We start from the raw sequence: 21,647 nt of genomic DNA on the forward strand, positions 1-21,647 counted from the left end.
TGTGCGGAGTGTGGAGCGCGCACTGCATGACATGGAGGCGCCGGCGCGATTACTTGCATTTTCCTATAAACAGTGGAAACAACTTAAAAAATACTCCATTTCTGGCCATACAGAAAAGAATAATGCATCAGTCGCAACTACTTTTATTTGTGTAAACTCACAATAAAAAGAAAACGTACTTTCGTAAGATAAAATAAAACAATCAGGGCACGCTTTCATGGTCTCCGTGAACTGGAGCGCATCTCAAAAATAAACAGAAACACAGCGTAGGCTAAAATAGCCTCACGTACATGAGAAATATACCTATATAAAGCTTGATATGTCCACTTTTAAACGAAAAAATTCGAATCGAAAGCAAATATCATCTGATTATGTAATCCGTATGAAAGATGCATTTCTTTCCAAAGGCGCATCCACTTTACAGCGGAGATGTATGGAGATATGTTTGTAGCCGACACTTAGAAAACACTGGTTTATTAATAAACAATTAAAATGCCTCGTTATTTTTTAAAGACATATTTATTATCATTAGTCTGCTTTTGCGGCAAGATTTATGCATGCGCTTGAGCGCAGAATAGGCAATATTCCTCCATGCACCTGCAGTATTTAAGCAGAAATTAATGTAAACGTGCGATTAGTCGACCAGAAAAATCTTTAGTCTATGGCAACTCAAATCAATACATTTACTATAGTTGACATTATTTAATTAGTAATAAGTATCCAGCTCTTTACGTTAAATATTGTTGAGTTAACAATTAGTTCAAACTAATAAAATAATAAAACAAAGATTAAATTAAGATGCTAACTATATATTTCTATTTAGCATTGCTTGTTCCACCACGCAAATGACTGTTTTTAAGGTGACAATCTGTTACACATTTGAAGATTTACTGTATCTTGAAGATTGTTGTATTGTATTGTATCTTCTGTTATAAAGATGAAGATTGACATTTCGTTAATTAAAAAAATAAGCACATAATGTTGTAAAAATTATGTTCTGTTAGATGTTCTGTGTTTTGACTACTTTTTTAATTTTGTATAATAATATCTCTAGGTAATGAAAACCTAAAATCATATATATTATATATAAAAAAAAGGCCTCATTGATTAATTTTGCCTGGGGCCCCCACTCAGTGTTGGTTCGCCTCTGTCTATTTCTTACGGTCTATTTAATTTAAATCAAGACAATGAATGTAAATGTAAAAGAAAATAAGCAGTAGTAGTGTTTAAGTCATTCAATATTCATAATCCCGTTTCTACAAAAAACTGATTACGACAATCAAATTCAAAGAATTTAACAGGAAGCATAGGTGGCTTCTGTGGTTTAGGTAACACCACTTCACAAGTGATGCAAAAGACTTAGAGCAAGATAAAATCAAAGCCACATTCCAGGAGTGGAATCCACGTGTGGACAGATATAGAGTGAAGTGACTGCAGTAATCGTACCTGTACTCGGCTCCCCAGCCCTTCACGAAGCTCATGCGAATGGTGCACATGCGGGTGAGCTGGTACACGGCCTCAAAGCCCTGATTCACAGACTGGGCCAACAGAGCTGCAAACTCCTGGTTATTAAAGATCTTCAGATTACAGCCTGGATGGAAACAAAGCGGTTTGAAACAAGCTTTCAACTATCAAAAAGGAAGCTCTGTTTCATCCTTTTCAGAACCACAATTCAGTAACTTAACAGTTGAACTCTGTTGATGAGGGCAATTTGTTGAGGGTCTCTCGTTTTATCTTACCAGGTGGGATCTTGCAAACAGTGGCGGGGTGCCAGCCGTAACGTTGGTTACAGTTGGGACTCTGAACAAAGATGGCGCTGTCACTTAGACACTCTGCAAACACTTCACCACCAATGTAGTACAAACGCACACCTCGGCCTGCAAAAATAGAAGGTTGGCACATGATTAAAAAATACAAAATATAAAAATTTATAAAATTGATATTTATAAAATAATGAAATAAAATAAAAATAATGTTGTCTTATGAATGAGTGATTGAAACAGATGTGTGCGCACCAATGTGCCTGCGCGTGAGCTCCACAGCAGCGTTGCGGTTCACATTGGACAGCAGGCCCAGGCAGAAGCGCTCAGAGTTAGACGGGTCTGTGAAGCCGTCTACCGTTAAAGAGGGCTGGGAGGCATGGAAAGTTTCACCGACTCTCTGGTTCAGCTCATAGTAGGAGATAGAGCACCAGAACGCTGGTTCACAGTATGTCACTGGCTGTAGATCTGAGAGAGAGAAAGAGAGAAAAAAAACAATAAAAGAAGCGAATCCGACAGACACAGACATACACAGAAAATGAAAAGAAATGGAAACAGAAAACAAACAAATGGGTGGGGATACAGAATATCCGAAGAGAAAGAGCACGGGGGCTGGGAACTGACGGCATTGTGATGTCAAGAGCAAATGTTACTTCCCAGAAATAAAGGCTGAATCGGGAAATACCATCATCACTTGGACACAAATCTATAGAAAATTACAGGCTCATGGCACTGGCCGTTCTCTCTGACACACACTCATACACCACTGCTGTGGAGAGGAGAAATCGCTGTGGGATCTGAGCGGTGTCTGCAAAAGCACAATCTGATTCAAAAGGAATTGTGGGCACACCCTTGCTAAGATGATCACTGACAGGATGTTTAGAGTGGGAGGTTTTCTTCCAAGTTGTTTTGGGAACATCCAAATAATCCATTTCGCAATCCATTTCCTCTAAAAGACTGAAAACACATTTCTACAAACACTCAGTTTGTGGTGTTAAATGTTCTAAATGTGTATTTTTAATTACAAACTGTCATTTAAACAATCAGTCAGTATTTGCACTGATTTAGATCTCACAAGCCCTTAAGCACATAACACAGTAACAGTTTTCGGTTCATTTAGAGCTGGATATGAGGAAGATAATGACTTGAATGAGTAAGAGCTGCTTCGATTGACTCATTTAGCGAGTGAGTCATTAGACTGATTCAAACCGTGAGTTCATGCAGAAGAACTGTTAATGCAACTGGATGTCAGGAAGACTCTGAATCAAGACTAAGGGTGTCGCAATATGCCGGTATTGATGATAACTGTGATATTTAACAAGTGTGATTCATTAGCCAAAACAAGAGAAAACACAAAACAAAGTTAAAGATGAATTTAAAGATGAATGAGGTTTGGAGACGCTATGAAGGGAGGCTGGGATCTTAAGCTTTCAAAGCTAGCTTGCTATTGCTAGCCTTTACGAAATTACCCACTTTAACTTTAATATCGAATTATTTTGGCCACGATAATCTATAGTGAAAATCTGATATCGAGACAACCCTAATCAAAACCATTTGATTAAAAATTACTGCAAAAAAAAGTTAGTTATGTGAAAAGATTTAGCATCATATATTTTCAAATAACACTTAGTTTTGTATATTGTTTTTTGCAATGCAATTCAATCATTTAGTGTCCAAAATGGTCCAAAATCTACACACACATGCAATCAGAGTTACCTAAGTTGTTGTGGGCAGGAGACACAGGGTTCGGTGACAGGTTTGGAGACCCTGAAAAGAAAAGGACAGATTAATAATTAATGGTATAAGAATGTACAGTAAACAGGACAAACACATTTTGATTAAAAAACTATTACATTTCCAATAATTCAAGAGTGCAAAGTCAATTATCATGTGTTTGTCTTCAGACATTTTTCAGGTTTTCGTCCCAAAATATTGGTGTGTGTAGACCTACTTTCATATACCACTGATTAAGTGTCAGAAAGAAACTTGGAAAAGTGATATGCAACTGAAATGTCACCAAAAAAAAAAAAAAAAACCTGGAACTACTTCATAGCTGTGCAGTTATAGAAAATTCAATGTGACAACCAATCAAAGAATGCAACAAATGCGGTGGCATAACTGGCGTCACCTGTGTCCATGCTGCGGTTCATCTGATGATCACTGGTCTCTCCATCCTCACTGATGTAGCCTGGAGGGGGCGTCTCTGTAACACACACAAACACACAAGGTTAGCCTGCATGAACACAAATTGTACACACCCGTAACACAGTGAGCCAGCTGATGGATGAAGGATTAGGCACATCAGCAAACACATCCGGCAAAATCTAGCAGGTGCAGCAGAGACAATGTCTCACAAGGGTTTTATTTTTCCCCTTCACATTAAGACACCCGATTTAGAAAGCTGGGGTCAGCTCAGTTTCAGCAGCAGGATATGAAACAACACACACCACCCTATTACAGTAAAAGACTGCCTCTCTAAAGCAAATACCATTCAGATGAAACTAATCCCAGCTAAAGCCACTCCATACAGACTTCATGGGATAATCTTCCCCTTATGTAGACAAAAGCAGTCTTAAAAAGCACTTCAGCGTAAATTGTTCAATTGTAAAATGGTTAAACATATTTTATTATGTTTAACCATTTAGTCCTACAAATATAGGCTAAAAAGTAACAGGACCCCAAACTTTTGAATGGTAGTGTATATACAGGAGGTCAGAAACACATGTGACCAATTATCTGTATAGTGTAAATGCTGATGTATCCAGGTCTACAATGGCCACCTACTACTCACCTGTCAATCAACAACTCTGCTAAAACAAGGGATTTAAACTATGAAGTTTCAGTGCAGCTTAAATCAAAATAACCATCCGATCATAACATTTGAAAGAGCACAAAGACAAAAATGCTAAACTTCTTTACTATGACTGATCTGTGGCACATCTGAAGTTCAGTTATAAATAAATACAGGCATAAATATCTAAAATAACAAAGAATTCTGCTTGAAATATCATGTTTGTATTTAGATTAAAATTCAGATTTATTCTGGATGAACGTTTTTTTCATGCATTTACTGTTCATTCTTTGTGCTTCATCAACACACTGTAACACGATGTATTGATTGGACAGTACTGTTGCTTTATCTGTGTGTTTGGTCTCTTCTGCTCATCCTACATCTAAAATAAAAGTGATAAAGTGATCCACCCACTGCCCACTAGTTCCTGAACGATCCTTTTTTCGATACTAATTTTATGAAATCATTTTAACACGATTACATTACATATTACCAAAAAAAAAAAAAAAACTTGACTGTTTTTACAGACTTTGTTTTGCCGTGTTGCCGGTCTTGGCAGCAATTATCTTGTCACAAATATTGCATCGCACGCTGTTGGCATCGAGCCTGGTGAAATGTAGCCACAGTTTTGATCTTTTTCACATCTTTTACATCTACAGGGCTTGGGACGCTTACACACTAGGCCTACAGCCTCACATGTGAGCAACATCTCTGGGCGTAACCAGCGTAAACTAAACTAGTGTTTTGCTTGATGCCTCGCCACAGCCAATCATGCTGCATGCTTATTGGCTCACTGACGAGATTAACCCCTTAGGTATCGGAATTTGGTACAGAACCACAAGAGATTTTTTGATACTCGATGGTAGAGGCAATTCGGTCGGTGCCTAAAAAGTATCTAACTCGATACCCAGCCCTACTGGGACTACAGCTACAGACTAAATTGACTCTAGTACACCTGGAAACCATAATATATTCATTTAAAAGCCACTTGACACTTTTTGGTTTGGCTTTTCTGTTTTTATAACACTATGAAACTCATTTCCAAGAGTCTTCTCCATTACTTCCTGTACTAGAGTCTTTGTCTTTTACCTGGTATGTAGTTGCTCTGGGGTTCAATGCCTGCAGGAAAAATGGTGTTTTCTGGGATGGAGTGACTGTAGTCATCTAGAGGAGGAAACTCACTGGGGATTTCAGTGTGACGAGGCACCAACACCGGAGGAAGAACTTCAGAGAGAGAGAGAGAGAGAGAAAGTTAACAAGAACGAAAAAAAGGAGAATACCTGAATAACCAAACAAAAAACATTTTTCGATTCACATCTTGCACAATAAATACTTGTGCATATACTACATGTAAGGGATAATGTAGTTGTTGTGATAATGTATAGCGAATACAACACCAACAGGCTGATCTTGAATCAGTTGTATTCGCTATAACAACCGCCTCGCTCTACATTATCCCGCTTATTACGTGGTTACCTACCAAATAAATCAATAATTTTTCTATTAAAAATCTATTTAATAATTTACTAATACTAATGTCAGGTAGAGCTGCATGATTAATCGTTAAAAGATCACAATCTCTATTCAAACACTCATGCAATCTCATTCCTAAAAGATGATTTGCCTGTCAAATTCACACCGGTACATTCAAATCTGCGTTGGTGCTGCCGCTGAGCCAGAGAGAGCAGTATTCATGTTTAGGTATGAAACAGCTTCATAAACAGTCTTTTTAACCACACAGTGTTATTTCTGTGTCGTTTATTTCTGTGTCACAAAAGAAATGGGATAAAAGTTTATAATTTGGATATAAACACTGATGTCTACGGAAGCAATTAAAATAGAGTAAATCACCTTTTGAAAGTAATATTGCGCTTCAAAAAACGATTGTATCATTACACCAAGTGACTATTAAATTTTTTTTTGTAATTTATTTGTCATTGAATCATTCATTCAATAGATTTCGCGCAAACGCGCGGTTTCATTTAACACACACACACAACGTTTGCAGTGTTTTCAGCCTCTACAGTCTCACTATACGAGGACATGAAAACATGAACTTCAACTCCAGAGCCGCTCTGAGTCATATCATCGCTTTGAGATCGTCAAATCATAAACACATAGAAACTTAAAGGTCTTCACGGCAACCCATCAAAATAAAAGTTCGGTTTAACTTGAAATTATGACAGAAATACCTTTCTGACTGGATGGCAAGCTGATGCAAAGAAGTTTCACATTTTGCTGCATTGAATTTATGTTTTAAAAAAGGCTTCACTGAGTGCGACATCATATCCTGTCTGTTGCAGTGTCTGAAGAAATTTTGCACGCCAAAATCTAGTGTGACAACCCCTTAATTCATATTGAAATATTTTCATGAAAACCAATCAACCAATAATCAGCAGACCCCCTGCAGTACTATGACCGACCTCTTGATGAAGACCCCATGTCTAAACAAATGATACTGGCAGATATTGTGCTTGATGCTTGTCTAATGGCTCGTTTCCACTGAGCGGTACGGTACGGTACAGTACAGTACAGTACAGTACGATTCGGGACGGTAAACCCTGATCCTGCTTGCGTTTCCACTGCCAACAATACCCTTACTTGATAGGCGTGGTGTAGCCTATGCCGGGAAGAAGCGATTGACGTAATTTTCGCGAGAAGAAAGCGACATAGTAAACAACAATGGATGACATACAGCAGATCTTGTTCTTGCCTCTCGGCATGTGGCTGTTTGTCACAAGAAGACAAGCGCTGACATTAGGCGTTTCTCAATGCCAAGCACGCAAAGTTCGGACTTCCCAAGTCCGACTCAGGAGAATGACTCGAGGACGCAAGTCCGGTAATTCTGCAAATGGAACAGCAGCGTTCTTGAAAGCGTCACTCAGCTCGCTCTGTTACTCTGGTTATCTCTGTATGTACATTTTAGGCAACAATAAAACTAAATATGTAATAAAACACCACTCTGCCTCTTTTCGTTTTCATTTAAAGAAATCTTAAACATCAGCCACACAAATGTGGTTCAGGCAACGCGTAGGCTATTGATTATATTCACTGCATGTATAACGTTAGCCTAGGGGTGCGCCATATCATACCGTCTACGATAATACCGGTAGAAATTTTTACATGATAAAAAAAGAATCATATCGCGATATCAATGATATTGCGATGCAATGACGCATGGTGCATTTACGTTCCCTAGCGCGCACAACAACAACACCCGTCAGAGTAAGAGCAGCATGTCAGCCTCCGATGACAATTTAGTACCTAAAAAGGGAGCTACTTCAATAGAATGGAAGTGGTTTGGTTACAAGAGGTCAGACCTCCAACAAAGCACAATATTTAGCAAAATATGCAAGAAAACTGTTACCGCTAAAGGTGGAAACACAACTTGTTTCACCACTTGAAGCAAAAACACACCTTCGAGTACAACCAGGCTATGAAGGTACACGAGGAAGAGATACTAGCACTGGACTCGAATTTTGGCATGGGTATTACGCATTATTTGAATAATTTATGTCACTTAAAATAATCCCACTTATAATGCAGGAAATTCCCCCCCAAACATTGATTCACTTTAGCATGTAGATTGTATGAGTAAATTAATCAATCATTTAAAAACTATCTGAGAGACGCAATTTCACAAACAGCATAAGTGTTCAGCAGTGCTGCATCTTCTATCTCTCGTCTCTCAAAATGAGTTGAACAGGGCAAGCGTGAAGTGCTGCAGGCGGCGATACTAGACTCTCGCGTTTAGGAGTCGGGACATGACGGAATTGTCACTTGCACAATCGGGCCAGCATTGCATCGTATCTAAAGTTGATCATTTTCACGTCTTTTTAAGTCTTATCAGTTTAAATATTCAAGCGATTTTAAACTATCCAGTACTCGTGCGCTCTCTGAGAGATGTTTTTCTCTGCGTGCATACATACACTAAAGCCGCCTCACAAACAGCTCTCGAGTAACAAAAGTTATTTTACGCGGATTATATCGCTTTAATGGGAAAAAAACCACGCAAAATTCTGTCAAAATTCCGGTCTTGGTTAGTATACTCGTAAACACAGTCGGTTATGTTTAAAACGCATGTGACTGTGACAGACAGTATAATGAAAACAGCAGAGGTGGGAGTAAGTCACACATGTGCAAGTCACAAGCAAGTCTCAAGTCTTCAACCTTCAAGTCTCAAGCAAGTCCAAGTCAATTTTGAGAAAAGCAAGTCAAGTCAAGTCAAGTCACTGCTTTATGTCAAGCAAGTCAAGTCAAGTCGTAGCTTGGGTCACAAGTCACTGGCAAGTCATACAAACGTTTGATGATTTCACTGAATTTATATATTAAAATAAGTTAAAACTACAGAAGTTGTGGACTATGGTTTTATTTGCAACATTTTTTTTTTTTTTTATATGCATTTCCACATACAGCTGAGTGGTTACTACAATAAAAATCTAAAAAATAAAAAATAAATAAAATTTCAAACTACATAGCCTAAAATGTAAATGTAACTGAAATTAGGCCAACATTAAATCATGAAAAAATAAATATGCCTCAAACATTGCAGAAGACCATTAAAAGGTATTAAAACAATTCACAAAAAGTATAATGGTTGGTTCCTATGCCACCAAATGGTATTCTTCAAACTGGCATCCCCTTTATATAAGTTATATATTTTTAAATATGAAGTTAAATCCGCCTAGGCTAATTATAAAAATAACTCATATAGGGCAATTTTTCCACCACATTTTGAATTTTGGGTGCATAATAATTCTGCTGGCATTTTGCCCCCGACCCCCTGATAACATCTAACCCTGCTTTAAGAGAAACATAAAACATGACAAAACATTAAAAAATTTTATGTTGTTTTTTTGTCATTGGAAAGAACGACATATTTGGCTTTAAAGCATGATTGGAAAGAAATGTGGCAAATGTTATACAAAACATATGCCATCATTAATTATCATTTGAATATTGACAACATTAAGCTACATTTGAAAACATAATTGTGTATAAAGAGGCATGCTGTTTTGACCAATATTCTCTCTAGATTTAAAGATTTAGTTTTAAAGAAAGTCAAATTAACAAACAGGTTAAACAAGCCATAGCTTACTTTTAGACGTGGTGAATGAAGTTCGACTGTTCGAGGTTGTGATGGTCGTCCGATATCCCTTGCCAGTTATTATGCGTAGGCCTACAGCAAATCTTCTTGTATGAATATGGTCAATTTTAGTCTTTATATCCAAAAAGAAACGATGCTGGGAGATGCCATGGGACAACGATGCCTTGTGTTTTTATATGTAGCGCGCTCACCGCGATGTGTTTTTTCTGGGCTTGTGCATGCGTCACGCAATCGCGCAGAATCTGATGACCGGCGTCAATGGTTCCGTTGCTTTCATTTTGTTCATCAATTGATGTTGCGATGATTTATATAAAAATGTATATCAAGTCATTCTCGAGTCATACAGTTCAAGTCAAGTCAAGTCTCGAGTCATTGGATCTCAAGTCAAAGTCAAGTCGAGTCATTTTCTTAATTTAGTCAAGCAAGTCTCAAGTCCTTAAATTTGCGACTCGAGTCTGACTCGAGTCAAGTCATGTGACTCGAGTCCCCCATCTCTGGAAAACAGTAATGGATCCGGGCACTAGCTCTAAAAGTGACAGCAGCCATGTGTCTGTCATTAATGTTGTCGTCAAAACAACAAAAGATAGCTTTAATTGTAAGGAATCAGAATTAATATCATATGTATTTAATTTAGTCAGGACTCAGGACTAAAAGACTATGGGCCCTATCTTGCACCCAGCGCAATTGACTTTGTACAGCGACGCATGTATCATTCCTATTTTGCACCCGCGCAAAGCGGACTTTTCCCTCCACAGAAGCACGTCGGTTAACTAAGAAATACACTTGCGCTCCCCGGGGCGGTTCAGCGCAAAGAGGAGGCGTGTTCCGGCGCAAACGTTCCCTCATGCTATTTTGCAGGTTTAGAAAACAATTCCGCCAGTGACCAGGAAAAACCTAGTCTAAAGTCAGTGGCGCGTTGGGCATGTTATTCGTGCTATTTTAAGGGCGCATGCTTGGCCATAATCAATGTAGCGTGTGCACAACGCGCATTACAATTTGATGCTCTCATCTACACAGAAGCAGCCGTTTTCATTTTTGCAAATCATACATTATTACTAGGAAAAATATTAGGTCTTGTAGGTCTTGATAAGCCTAGGGCTTCTACGTATCCCTTTACGAACAGTGTGATTATTATGCAAAAAAAAAAAAAAGGTTTTGTTTTTCTTGATTTTGTTTTATTTTTATTGATGGATATTTAATGTGTTGCTGTCTTTGGTTTAATTTATTTTTTAATTGTTCGAAATAAAGATTTCATTCATTTATTCATATTAATACACGAGGGAAATCATTGTTGTGTCCATGAAGATGTGAAAATAAAATAGGCATAAATCTAGCTTACACATTTAATCATACGCCCAAATTATCATACGCCTGTTTAACCGAAGCTAATTTGGGTGTGTTTGTTTCTCCATCCCCAATGTCACTTCTCTGTGTTTTACGGCCGTGACGAGGACGTCGGTCTCCTCGGCTGTGAACCGCTCCTGGCGCGCGCCTGGCAAATCCGCCGTTATAATAGGAATCCGCTTAGAAAAAGCGCGCCTGCTCTTAAAGGGAATGTGAGATGTCGCTCTGATTGGTTTATTTCACGTTACGCCCAAACCACACCTATGAATAATGAAGCTACTTCAGACCAACCTCTTTTAGATTTGCGTCGGGCGCAAGAGTCATTTATCCCGCCGGGAAAATAGCAACAGCGCCAAGACCCGCCCACAAAGTTACTTGCGCTTTGCGCTTTGACACTTGCGTTTCAGATCGTTAAAATAGGGCCCTATCAGTGTTATTTTACATTTGATTACTTTATTCAGTTTCTGTAGTATTTCTGAATACTAGTGTTAGACCTACCCAAAAACTTTTCTCTTTATTTCTCTTTTTTGTATCTTTATTATTTTGTATACATTTTTGCTACTTTTCTCAATTTAATTCAAAGATTGAAATCAAGCTTCCTTGTGTTGTGTAAACTCTTAAATCTACTCGTATTATATCTCATGTTTAACCACTACAGAGACGTCAGAGTCAGTGGCAAACGTCAGAACGACTAGCCGAGGAAAGGCTGTTCCGGGGGGTACATGAGCGCCGAGCGCCCGGTGATCGCCTGGAATGGATCTCACAACCTGGATACAATTTTTCATGAATCTTTATAAATAAACCACAGATTTGAGCTTTAAACAACTACATTCTCGCCTGAAAAACTCTTAAAACTTTTGACAGTGGAAGCGGAAATAATTGTACTGTACTGTACCGTACCGTACCGTACCGCTCGGTGGAAACGAGCCATAAATATCAGCGTGCATTACCTGGTGTCTCGACCCGCTGGTAGTGGTAGGGATTGACGCAGACCTCGTCCTTTTTCGTGTGAAAGGCAAACTCGCAGAGTTCAACGGCTCTGAGCTCATGATGTGACTGCAGGTCAGGCCAGCGCCACAGACGACAGTAGATCACATGAGGGAGTCCTTTCCTATGAGATACTTGCAACCGACCATCTAGTGATCTGAGAGAAAAAGAGAAAAAGAAATGGCAATGATGATGCTCACTGTAGCAGAAACAAAACCAGCAGCTCATTCTCTAAAATCCAAAGCAGAAACACAGCTGAAATGTTATTATGGCTTAAGTCAGAAACATTGTGTAAAATCCTAAATGACCACAATATAAACACTCACTGCTCTAAGGCTTGCAGGTACAACGCCAAGGTATTATGTGAGACCGCAGATGAAGCAAAAGTGGCCCAATTTCCTGTTAATGTGGTGCTTTCGGTTACACATCACACGTGATGTGAATGAGGTGAAAAAAGAGGAAGAGGAAGTCCCCAAAAAAAGTGTTTCAGAACAATGTGTGTGTGTTTAGGAGGTTGATTGTGCTCTAGTTTAACAACAGCTTCATCTCATAAAGCCATATGAAAGCAACAGTAGACTCCTCACACACATATGTAGTGCGGGCCAAATAATGCAAATCCCAAAAGCTCTTTAAAGCATGTCTGTCAGAGCCCCCTCCTCCCACTTTTACACACACCAAGCCTGGCCCAGACAATGGCACGGGCCTGCCTGGCCAGCCCGAGGCTTCTGTGGCTCTCCCAGCACCTAAATATGCTTTAAATTTTTCATAGCAGAGCTTTCGCTCCACAGGCAGATTGCGTGAGGAAAAAAAATAATGATGTGAAAGCCAGACACCCCAGAGAGAGAATGAAAAGAGAATCTATTAAGCAATAAAATCTAAAGAATAAACAAGAATATTTAGGCATAAACAATCCACTTTATGGTTGCAACACAGGCTCACACGGGCAGAGTACAGTAATAGAGTTGTAAACACAGAGTCACTTCCTTCAGTTCACAGTTCACACATGCACGCACGCCCAACCAGTCAAAGACACATTAAGGCTAATGGAGGCGAGAGAGGGAAGGAAGAGGAGAGATGAACTCGGACAGAACAACAACAAAAATATGTATTCCAGAACACACACTTCACTTTTTAACTGCAGGCAAATACAACTCAGACTTTTCTTTGGATGGCCCCATGTGGAAAAGGAAAAAGGCATAATCATTTCAGAATAAAGCGGGGAAGGCCTTGAGCAATGTTGAAAAACCACACAGTGAACTTTTCATGTCTGAGGCGAGTTATTCACTGGTCCGGTCTCAGACAAAGATGACTTTTGCAGACACAGGGTTCGTACAGATTCTGTAAAATGAAATTCCAGGACTTTCAAGGACTTTTCAAGCACTACTTTTTTGGATTTCAAGGACTTCAATCAGCACTTATCAAACATTATATATAATAATTTTCAAGGGTTTTCCAGGACTTAAATTTCAAAAAGTCAAATTCAAGTACTTCAAGCACTTTAAGCACCTTGTACGAACCCTGCAGACACAATCGAGCACACCATCATATCAAAACACATTTTCACGCTAACCCCTCCTACAGTTCTTATCTTTACAGTCAAGGGCTGCAACCAAAACATTTTTATAATGCTTATCTGTGTAGCGGCCTCCTATAACGGCACACTCGCTGTCGAGATCAGATTAAATACGCCAACGTAATGCACGCACTGCTATGGTGTGCTGAAACGGGGCCGTACGGTGTGGCCCAAACCTCTCAGAGGACTCTATTATACATGACTGCTACATTGTGTGCTTGAAATATGCAACAGCAGCCAAAGTGCTGAGAGAGAGGAGGGCTGTGCACTAGGTCAGCAACTCTTTGAGGAATCCAGGGCACAGATACCATTCATGACACTCTATTCATCCTTTATGCATACTACATAAAAGCAGAGACATGAAAAGAAAGGAGGAAAGAGGTGTGAACTTTTCTTACCGGAGCCCTTTAAAACGGGTCATATAATACATTTCACATCATTTTCTTTTTGTTCCTATCCTGCACTTATGTTTTTGCCCAAATCAGGTCATTACACTGTTTTTACATGACCATTCCCCTCTCTCAACTTTTGAATTAAACTGGCCTTTTTTTACTTGCGTCTTGAAGACTTCTATGGCTGCGTTCACTCAGTCAGTGTTAGACAGTAATCACAGGTTTGACTCTTCTGTTCAGCTTGTATAAAATATTTGAGCAGCTACTGTATGAATCAATAACCAAGGTCAAGCCCCTTTTTTATTCTTGTGATAGTTGTGAAAAACACTCAGTGGTGTTTAGGAATAATACATGAAATTCTCTATCATACTTCCTCCTTATGACCGCAATGTGACAATGTGGGCCATGGTGCGGTTACCAAATAGGTGTCATTGTGACAATGGCCATGTGTTATTGCATTCAGTTGCATTCAAGTCAGGAATGTAACTATTTTGAGAAACATTTTACAGTTCTGAATATTACGGTCCGTATTCATAGAACATTGAACCCTTTTATTTCAATCAAGGAAATTTTGCATTTTTACACTACCACTCACAAGTTTAGGGTTGGTAAGATTTTTCTGAAAGGGGTCTCTTATGCTCATCAGGGCTGCATTTGTTTGATCAGAAATAGAGTAATATTGTCAAATATTATTACAATTAAAATAAATGGTTTTCGATTTTAATATATTTGAAATTTATTCCTATGATGTCAAAGTTGAATTTTCAGCATCATTACTCCAGTCTTCTGTGTCACATGATCCAACAGAAATCATTCTAATATGCAGATTTGGTGCTCAAGAAACGTTTTAATGTTGAAAACAGTTGTGCTGCTTAATATTTGCAATATTTTTCAGGTTTCTTTAATGAATAAAAAGTTTAAAAGGACAGCATTTATTGAAGTCTCATCAAACTGTCACTTTTGATCAACTTAATGCATCTTGCTGAATTAACTTATTCATATCTTTCATCAACAACAACAACAACAACAACAACAAATATTGACCTCAAACTTTTGAATGGTAGTGTGACTCCTTTTAAAAGCATTTTTTCATACACTAAAGTCTAACTGAGACAAAAAGAAATACAACAGATAACAACAAATAGGATCATTTAAGAAATGGCAAAGTTTGCGATAAGATCATTCCGTGGCGTCTGGCATTCATGAACTGCATCAGTCTGAAAATATTGTATCCACCATCAGTCCTTTACATTTCCATTACATTCCAGTGCTGTGTGGGCAGACCTCATGTGAAAAGGAAGCACTGAATGACTATTGATTGAGCTGCAGAGGGCAAATTGGGTCAGCAGTAAGGCACATTCAACCAACATAAACGTAGACACACACACACACACACACACACACACACAGCCTGGAGGGCGGGTCTAGCCTGCTCTCCCCCCCACCCGCATGCCGGCTGTCACTTGAGTAGAGAGCGGGGTGAGATTTGAACAGGGAGGGGGTGAGGAAGAGAAAGAGAGTTGAGGGGGTGAGCTGGAGGGATGGAGGGGTCTGACACAGGCTGAACCACGCTGGGCAGATTTAATCTAGAGGGTAAAAACACAGACGCCGTGGGCTGTAGTGGACAATTTCTGTATCAGCCCAGGCATCCTTGACCATGACACTTCCACTGAGAGCATTATCATACAGGATCAGGTCGATTTCTTTGGATGTTTACATGCAACTGGACACAAACTTATACAAAGTTTTGCTTAACAAATTTAGACAGAGCAACAAAAATATGCAAAGGCAAACTACAGCTGATGTGTAGTTTATTTGCACTAATACACTAAATTTAACATGATGCATTTTGTTTGACAGACAACAAGACAAACATCTTTCCTAAGCAATTTTCAACTTTTTTGTTTCACTTTTTCAAGCTGTGTTTAGCCTTTAATGTGTATGTTTTCAGAGCTGAACTTGCACGTCTCTTGAAATCAGAGAGTCTGACAAAACAAACTCTGTGAACTCTGATACATGCAAATTTAATGCAGAGGGAGAGAAGGACAAAAGCAACTTCGACGTCAGACCAGACCGTCTGCGGGACCATTTCACCCTGTGGAACATACCCTGACCCAGCCCCCCTTAAAAAACACTTTTAAGACCATTGCTATTCCCCCATCCCCCCAGCCTAAACCCAGACAGCATGCAGCAGTACAACAGACCTAATACACGACACAGTGCAGTGATGAAGGACACATACCTGATCGCGCAGTTACTGCTGATGATAATGTCTACTTTTATGTCTGAACATACATTTACTCAACTTTGGATTGACTGGTCAAAATATTTGTATTGGAATAATAGCTGGAAGCTGATAAAATATTAAATTTGACTGTAAAAAATATATCTGGAAACCCAACTCATATGGAAACTCTTATAGTCTAATATTTGTTTCTAATTCAAGGCTTATATACCTGCTTATCCTTTATTTCATAATGTGAGTGTGGGGAAAATATCATGTTTAACTTGTATTATTTTTTTGAAAGGTTTTGGTTTTCCTCCCTCTGCTAAAGTCATTAAGGCCTTCCTTAAGTAAACAGAGCCCTGCAGGGGTCTCATGTGCAGGTGGTTGGATGTGGTTACTGGGGCCCGTTCTCAGCAGGAGAGCAGGACTATGGCAGAAACACTACAACCATCATACAAAATGCAGCAGGGGCCAAAAGTAACACTCTATTTAGCCACCTTTTTTAGCGCGAAATACTGCACGGGTCAAATCGCAACGTAAAAGAATGTAAAATGGGCTAATCAAATTATACAGATCGCTTCCTGAAAAAATGGTCAGTGACTGCCATGCATTGTATATTTTATAAGTATTATTTCAATAGACTGGCCTGTATATGACGCTGCTGCAAGTGACAATGTACCTGCTAAAAAAAAGTATTTGGAAATGTATCTATTTTTTTATCATTCAAAATCTTGTTTTACACCTTGTTTATAAACCTAAAACATGCTGTGTGATGAACACCACAATGTCAAACATACACACCACTGAACCTCAGGTTCCATAGCAGAGCATTCTGTAGAATTCGGAGTAGAGTTCATGCAATGTTCTAAAGTTGGCATGAAATGAAAACTCAGGCCCCGTCCACACTACTGCGTTTTCGTTTAGAAACGGAGAATTAAAACGAATACGATCTCCGTCCACACCAGCGTTTTAGCTGCGTATTAGAATTGATCTCCGTCCACATTAAAACGACTGAAAACGCGGATCACGTGACCATTCACCAACACTGGGCATGCGTGAGCCGGTGTAAACACAACTTCATTGATAAAATTATCCCACCATGCGCTGGTTCTTCCCGGGTTAACCCAAAACCGACGCTCCATGTACACGGTCGATACCGGGAATTGTCAAACGTAAACTATTTTATCGGGAATTGTCAGTTGCACACGGGAATTGTCACATTGTCACTATTTTACCGGGAATTGTCACAGATCGCTCGAATAATAGCTTGCCTCCGGCGCATGTAGGCAGTTAGCATTGTAAAATGCAGAATTTACTTGCACAACAGCTGCTAGAAAAGATATAGCCTACGCCATGACTGATGACTGACACCCAATCATAGATCCGAGCGTGAGCCTCTACTACGTCATCGTTTCTAAAGTCCTCCGTTTTGACCCGTCCACACTAAAACGCCCTCCGGAGATTCAAAACGAAAAACGGGTCGGCAGCGTTTCTAAACTTCTCCGTTTTGGGTCTCCGTTTTTGCCGTTTTAGTGTGGACGGGAGGTGCAAACGTAGCAAAAGGTCTCCGTTTTTAAACGAAAACGCAGTAGGGGCCTCATTCTATGCATTTTCTAAAAGCATGTTACTGATCTTATTGTGAACAACTGATCCATGCATATGTTTGACTTTGTAACCTTTCATCAAAATGTCTTAATCCTCAGGTGAAACGATAGACTGGTGTACATTTACGACCATTTATGTACATTTCTGCAAATATTCTTCTGCATGGTTTTACTTACGATCCTGTCAGAACTAGGATCTGAACAAGACTGATAACCAACACCAGACAGTTGCTGTGCCCACCCCCTTCTTCACATCCTCCCATCACACCTTTTCAAAATTGTAATGAGAGCAGACTCATGCTGAAAACACATAGCTAAAGCAGGTTAGAGACGTCATGAGTTATGTCATAGAAAACAGGGATGATGACTTTGAAAAAAGATCCAACAAAACATTTCAGCATTTCAGGCACTTGGTCACAGTAATCCAAGATGCAGAATAAAACTAGCTTTGTAAAGTCCAATGTACACTTCAGTTATACACACGCTAGGTTATGCATACATACAGTGCACAATGTAAATAGTATGCATACCTTATGCACACAGCACCACATTTTCTCTGTACCACACAACATGACGCGACAATAAAAGCTATTATAATCAGTGATACTGTCTACACTGGATGCAGCGCGGTGCGATGCGACATGACAAATCCCTGACAGTAAACTGATGCCCCGTTCTATTTTTGATGTCTGACACGAAGGACAAATGGATTTGCAACAATCGCTTCGCTGTTTCCAGTGTGGACGGTGTGAGAAATAGTGCAGACAAGGATAAGATTTTATAGTGTTTTGGTGCATGTTCACGCACATCAAATATTGTATTGTAAACTTTGAAAGGCTATGCATTAGGGCTGAGGGATATGCACTCTAAAAAATAATTATCACAATATTTTCCATATCATATGATATTTACCACAATATTATTATTATTAGGGGTGTGACGAGATACTTATCTCACGAGACGAGACACGAGATTGGACGAGATTTTTGCACAACATTTTATAGAAATCCTCAATGACAAAGTTCATGCATTTTGAAATGTTTTAACTAATAATCTTCTAATGAATGTCAATTCAACCCAAAACAACTGTATTTGAGGACAATCCCAGAAGATATGAAGAGCAATTTCATCAGGGGCACCAACCACAACTAACCACCTGTTAGCTTAGCTTCAAACAAGATGGAGGATATTGCTTTCAGTTTCAGAGAGTAAAGTCCCACCCACTGATCTGTAATAGGTCTGTAGCGTGAGCGGGTCCCGCCCCCTGGGAAAGATGAGGAACTTGTGCTTGTAGTCTTTACAGAAATCCACCCTTTTTACACTTCCTCCAACAATGACGTACGTCAAATGACGATTTTTGCGTCATTGTTGGAGGAAGTGAAAAAGGTAAATAGTGGATTTCTCTCGTCTAAGGGGAAAATGAGAGAATGTTGCACGACCATTCAATAGTATGACTGGTTTTCTAACAATGGACCTCTTAATGCAAATGGGTGGAGTGTCCCTTTAAGGAAGGATATGCTACACATAGGCCTGTTTGTTAGATCTTGAGAATGAATGTACTCATGAAAACTTGTTTGTTCACAATTAAAATCCACAGAGTAGCTACCTTTTAATTTAGGGCCCCCATGAAATCCTTTTTTTTCTTCTTCGCTGCGAGATCTAGTTAGAAACATTCACATTTCTCCGTTATTAACGGATCAAACAGCGCTGACGTGGAAACCAGGAAGAAACATTGTGACATGAATGAACTAACCAGTGTCCACAGATCTGCAATATTCACCATGGATTTACTGTAGTAACACTAACTGCAACTTTGGAAGTTTGGCAGGAATAGTAGGCATACATAAAGTATGCTTTCAAGTAACTTTATGTCGGATTTATTTAGACATTATGAATAACATTTCTGCCCTCAAATGTTAATCTGAACTAAAATAAACATTTGTTTATAAGCACAAAATATTACATATAATTTTTTCCAAGGAGCTGTTTTGTTTTATATGCTCCTAAGAAGAGTCAATTATAGCTCCATCATTGCTCAAAGAAAAAAAAAAAAGTAATACTTTATGATGTTAGTTCTAATAAAAAATCAAGGAAATTTCTCTGGCAATTCTTTCTTTTTTCTGTATTGAAAACGTACCGAACCGTGACACAAGTGTATCGTATTGAACCGAACCATGAATTTTGTGAACCGTTACACCCTACACTGTTTATTTTCTGGCCTTGAGTTGGACAATAAAGTTGAAATTTAATTTCAAATGGTTCTCAAGCAGAGAGAAGAGAAACATTTCTCATTCAAAGCACTGAAAGCAGTGATTTATGCTTTCTTTTTCAGGATTGAAAATGTCATATCCAATACCCTGTACCATTCAATTTTATTTTATTTAATGACATTTATGTCAAAGATACAGGAGAGTGATAATACACACATAGCAGCCAATAAAATCTGTTGTTCAATATCTGACTGCTTGTATTGCCTCATGACTGATGAAAATTTTGCCTTGTTGTGTGCAGTAGAATTGACTGACGAGCCTCCAAAGAACCGGTTTGCTTTTCCACAGGCTAAAGAGCCAGCACAGAGCCAGGTCTTACGTCACTGTATACGTCTCATCTTCGAGCGGTCGAACCCCGCTACAGCCATCTGTCGCTGAATTTGCTGCAAAACCGGTTTCGTCCGCGAAGTTACTCTGGACTTCTGAAGAGGACCAGAGTGCAAGAAAGCAGCTTGTTTCCTCCTCTGACCACTGCTGTTTTTGTTTAATTGCGTCCATCGTGTTTATCTGCTAATTCTGCTAATTCAAAAATGGCGGTCACAAGTTTCTGTTCGTCTTGTTGGTCACGGCAACCCCGCCCCCAGCCGCTAACGTAAGCGGTTCTTACTTCTAGACCAGCAATGCTACTTAAGAACCACTTTTACTGGTTCGGAGCTGGTGCTTTGGTGGTCGGAAAACAAAGAACCGATTTGAAACTAGGCCCAGCTCTGCCTTGGTAGAAAAGGGGTATTTGAGAAGTACATTTTAGTATACTTTTATTTTAATTTTAATTTCTTGATGATGTTAAACCAAACTTTTATTTTGACGGATTGTCGAAAAGATCTTTCAGTTTTAGTTTCAAGTGTGTATTTGACGGTAGTTTTTCTCAAATGAAACAGTGAAAAGCTTGAGAAGTGACTCAAAGCAGCTCTAGAGCAGTGTGTGAGTTTGTGTATCCGACAAAACGGCACCATTCTTTCACACGGAGACTTGTCACTTATTAGCAAACATGCATTGACTGGCTGTTGTCGTGTTTATTTCTTCTGTGTGATATGCTGTTAGATTAATCTATATAGAGTAAGAATGTCAAGAGCTTATCATCGTTATCTGCATAAATTTTAATCACAATCTCGATATGATATTGTTTAATCGCCCAGCCCTACTATGCATTCAGCTGGATGCGTTTGTGTCAAAACCGAAGTATTCTTTTTAAGCTTTAGTAGTCGTATAGGCTACAGGAAGACACTTTTACCCCTGAACATAACATTACATAACATAACATAGACAAGATTTTTCAGTGTACCTGGCTGCAATACTACCGAGCCACCTCAGATAAAACAGTCTTAAAATTAAAGACTACAGCGATTAACTTGGATCAGTGTCAGTGTACATTCATAGCAGACTTTAAAGCAAGTCTCTCAAAAAACTCTCAGACAAACTTCAAAACATCCTGCGCAAAGTCTACACTGGCCCTCTTCTAAAGAACACACAAACACACACGGAGAGTTCACGACTGAAGGACGGTTATTTTCTCAGGATGGTCAGAAGCAGTCTGAGGGTCAGCGGTAGGGTTAGTGATGACAGAGTGGCACAAAGCAGTCTTGTTGTCTGCT

At 39.2% G+C, this 21,647-nt stretch overlaps 1 protein-coding gene across 1 annotated transcript in view; it reads right to left on the reverse strand.

Annotated features, from left to right (window-relative positions):
* Nucleotides 1-21,647, reverse strand: part of smad3a (SMAD family member 3a) — a 42,331-nt gene that overhangs the window by 6,589 nt on the left and 14,095 nt on the right. Inside the window, exons 2-8 of the mRNA XM_084403659.1 lie at nt 11,953-12,146; nt 5,641-5,775; nt 3,889-3,963; nt 3,477-3,527; nt 2,016-2,228; nt 1,740-1,877; nt 1,447-1,591 (exon numbers count right to left, since the gene is read on the reverse strand). Of these exons, the coding sequence (XP_084259785.1) occupies nt 1,447-1,591; nt 1,740-1,877; nt 2,016-2,228; nt 3,477-3,527; nt 3,889-3,963; nt 5,641-5,775; nt 11,953-12,146 (951 nt within the window). The remainder of the gene's footprint in view (nt 1-1,446; nt 1,592-1,739; nt 1,878-2,015; nt 2,229-3,476; nt 3,528-3,888; nt 3,964-5,640; nt 5,776-11,952; nt 12,147-21,647) is intronic.

Source organism: Rutilus rutilus (genome assembly GCF_951802725.1).
Source record: "Rutilus rutilus genome assembly, chromosome: 3".
In the NCBI taxonomy this organism is placed as follows: Eukaryota; Metazoa; Chordata; class Actinopteri; order Cypriniformes; family Leuciscidae; genus Rutilus; species Rutilus rutilus.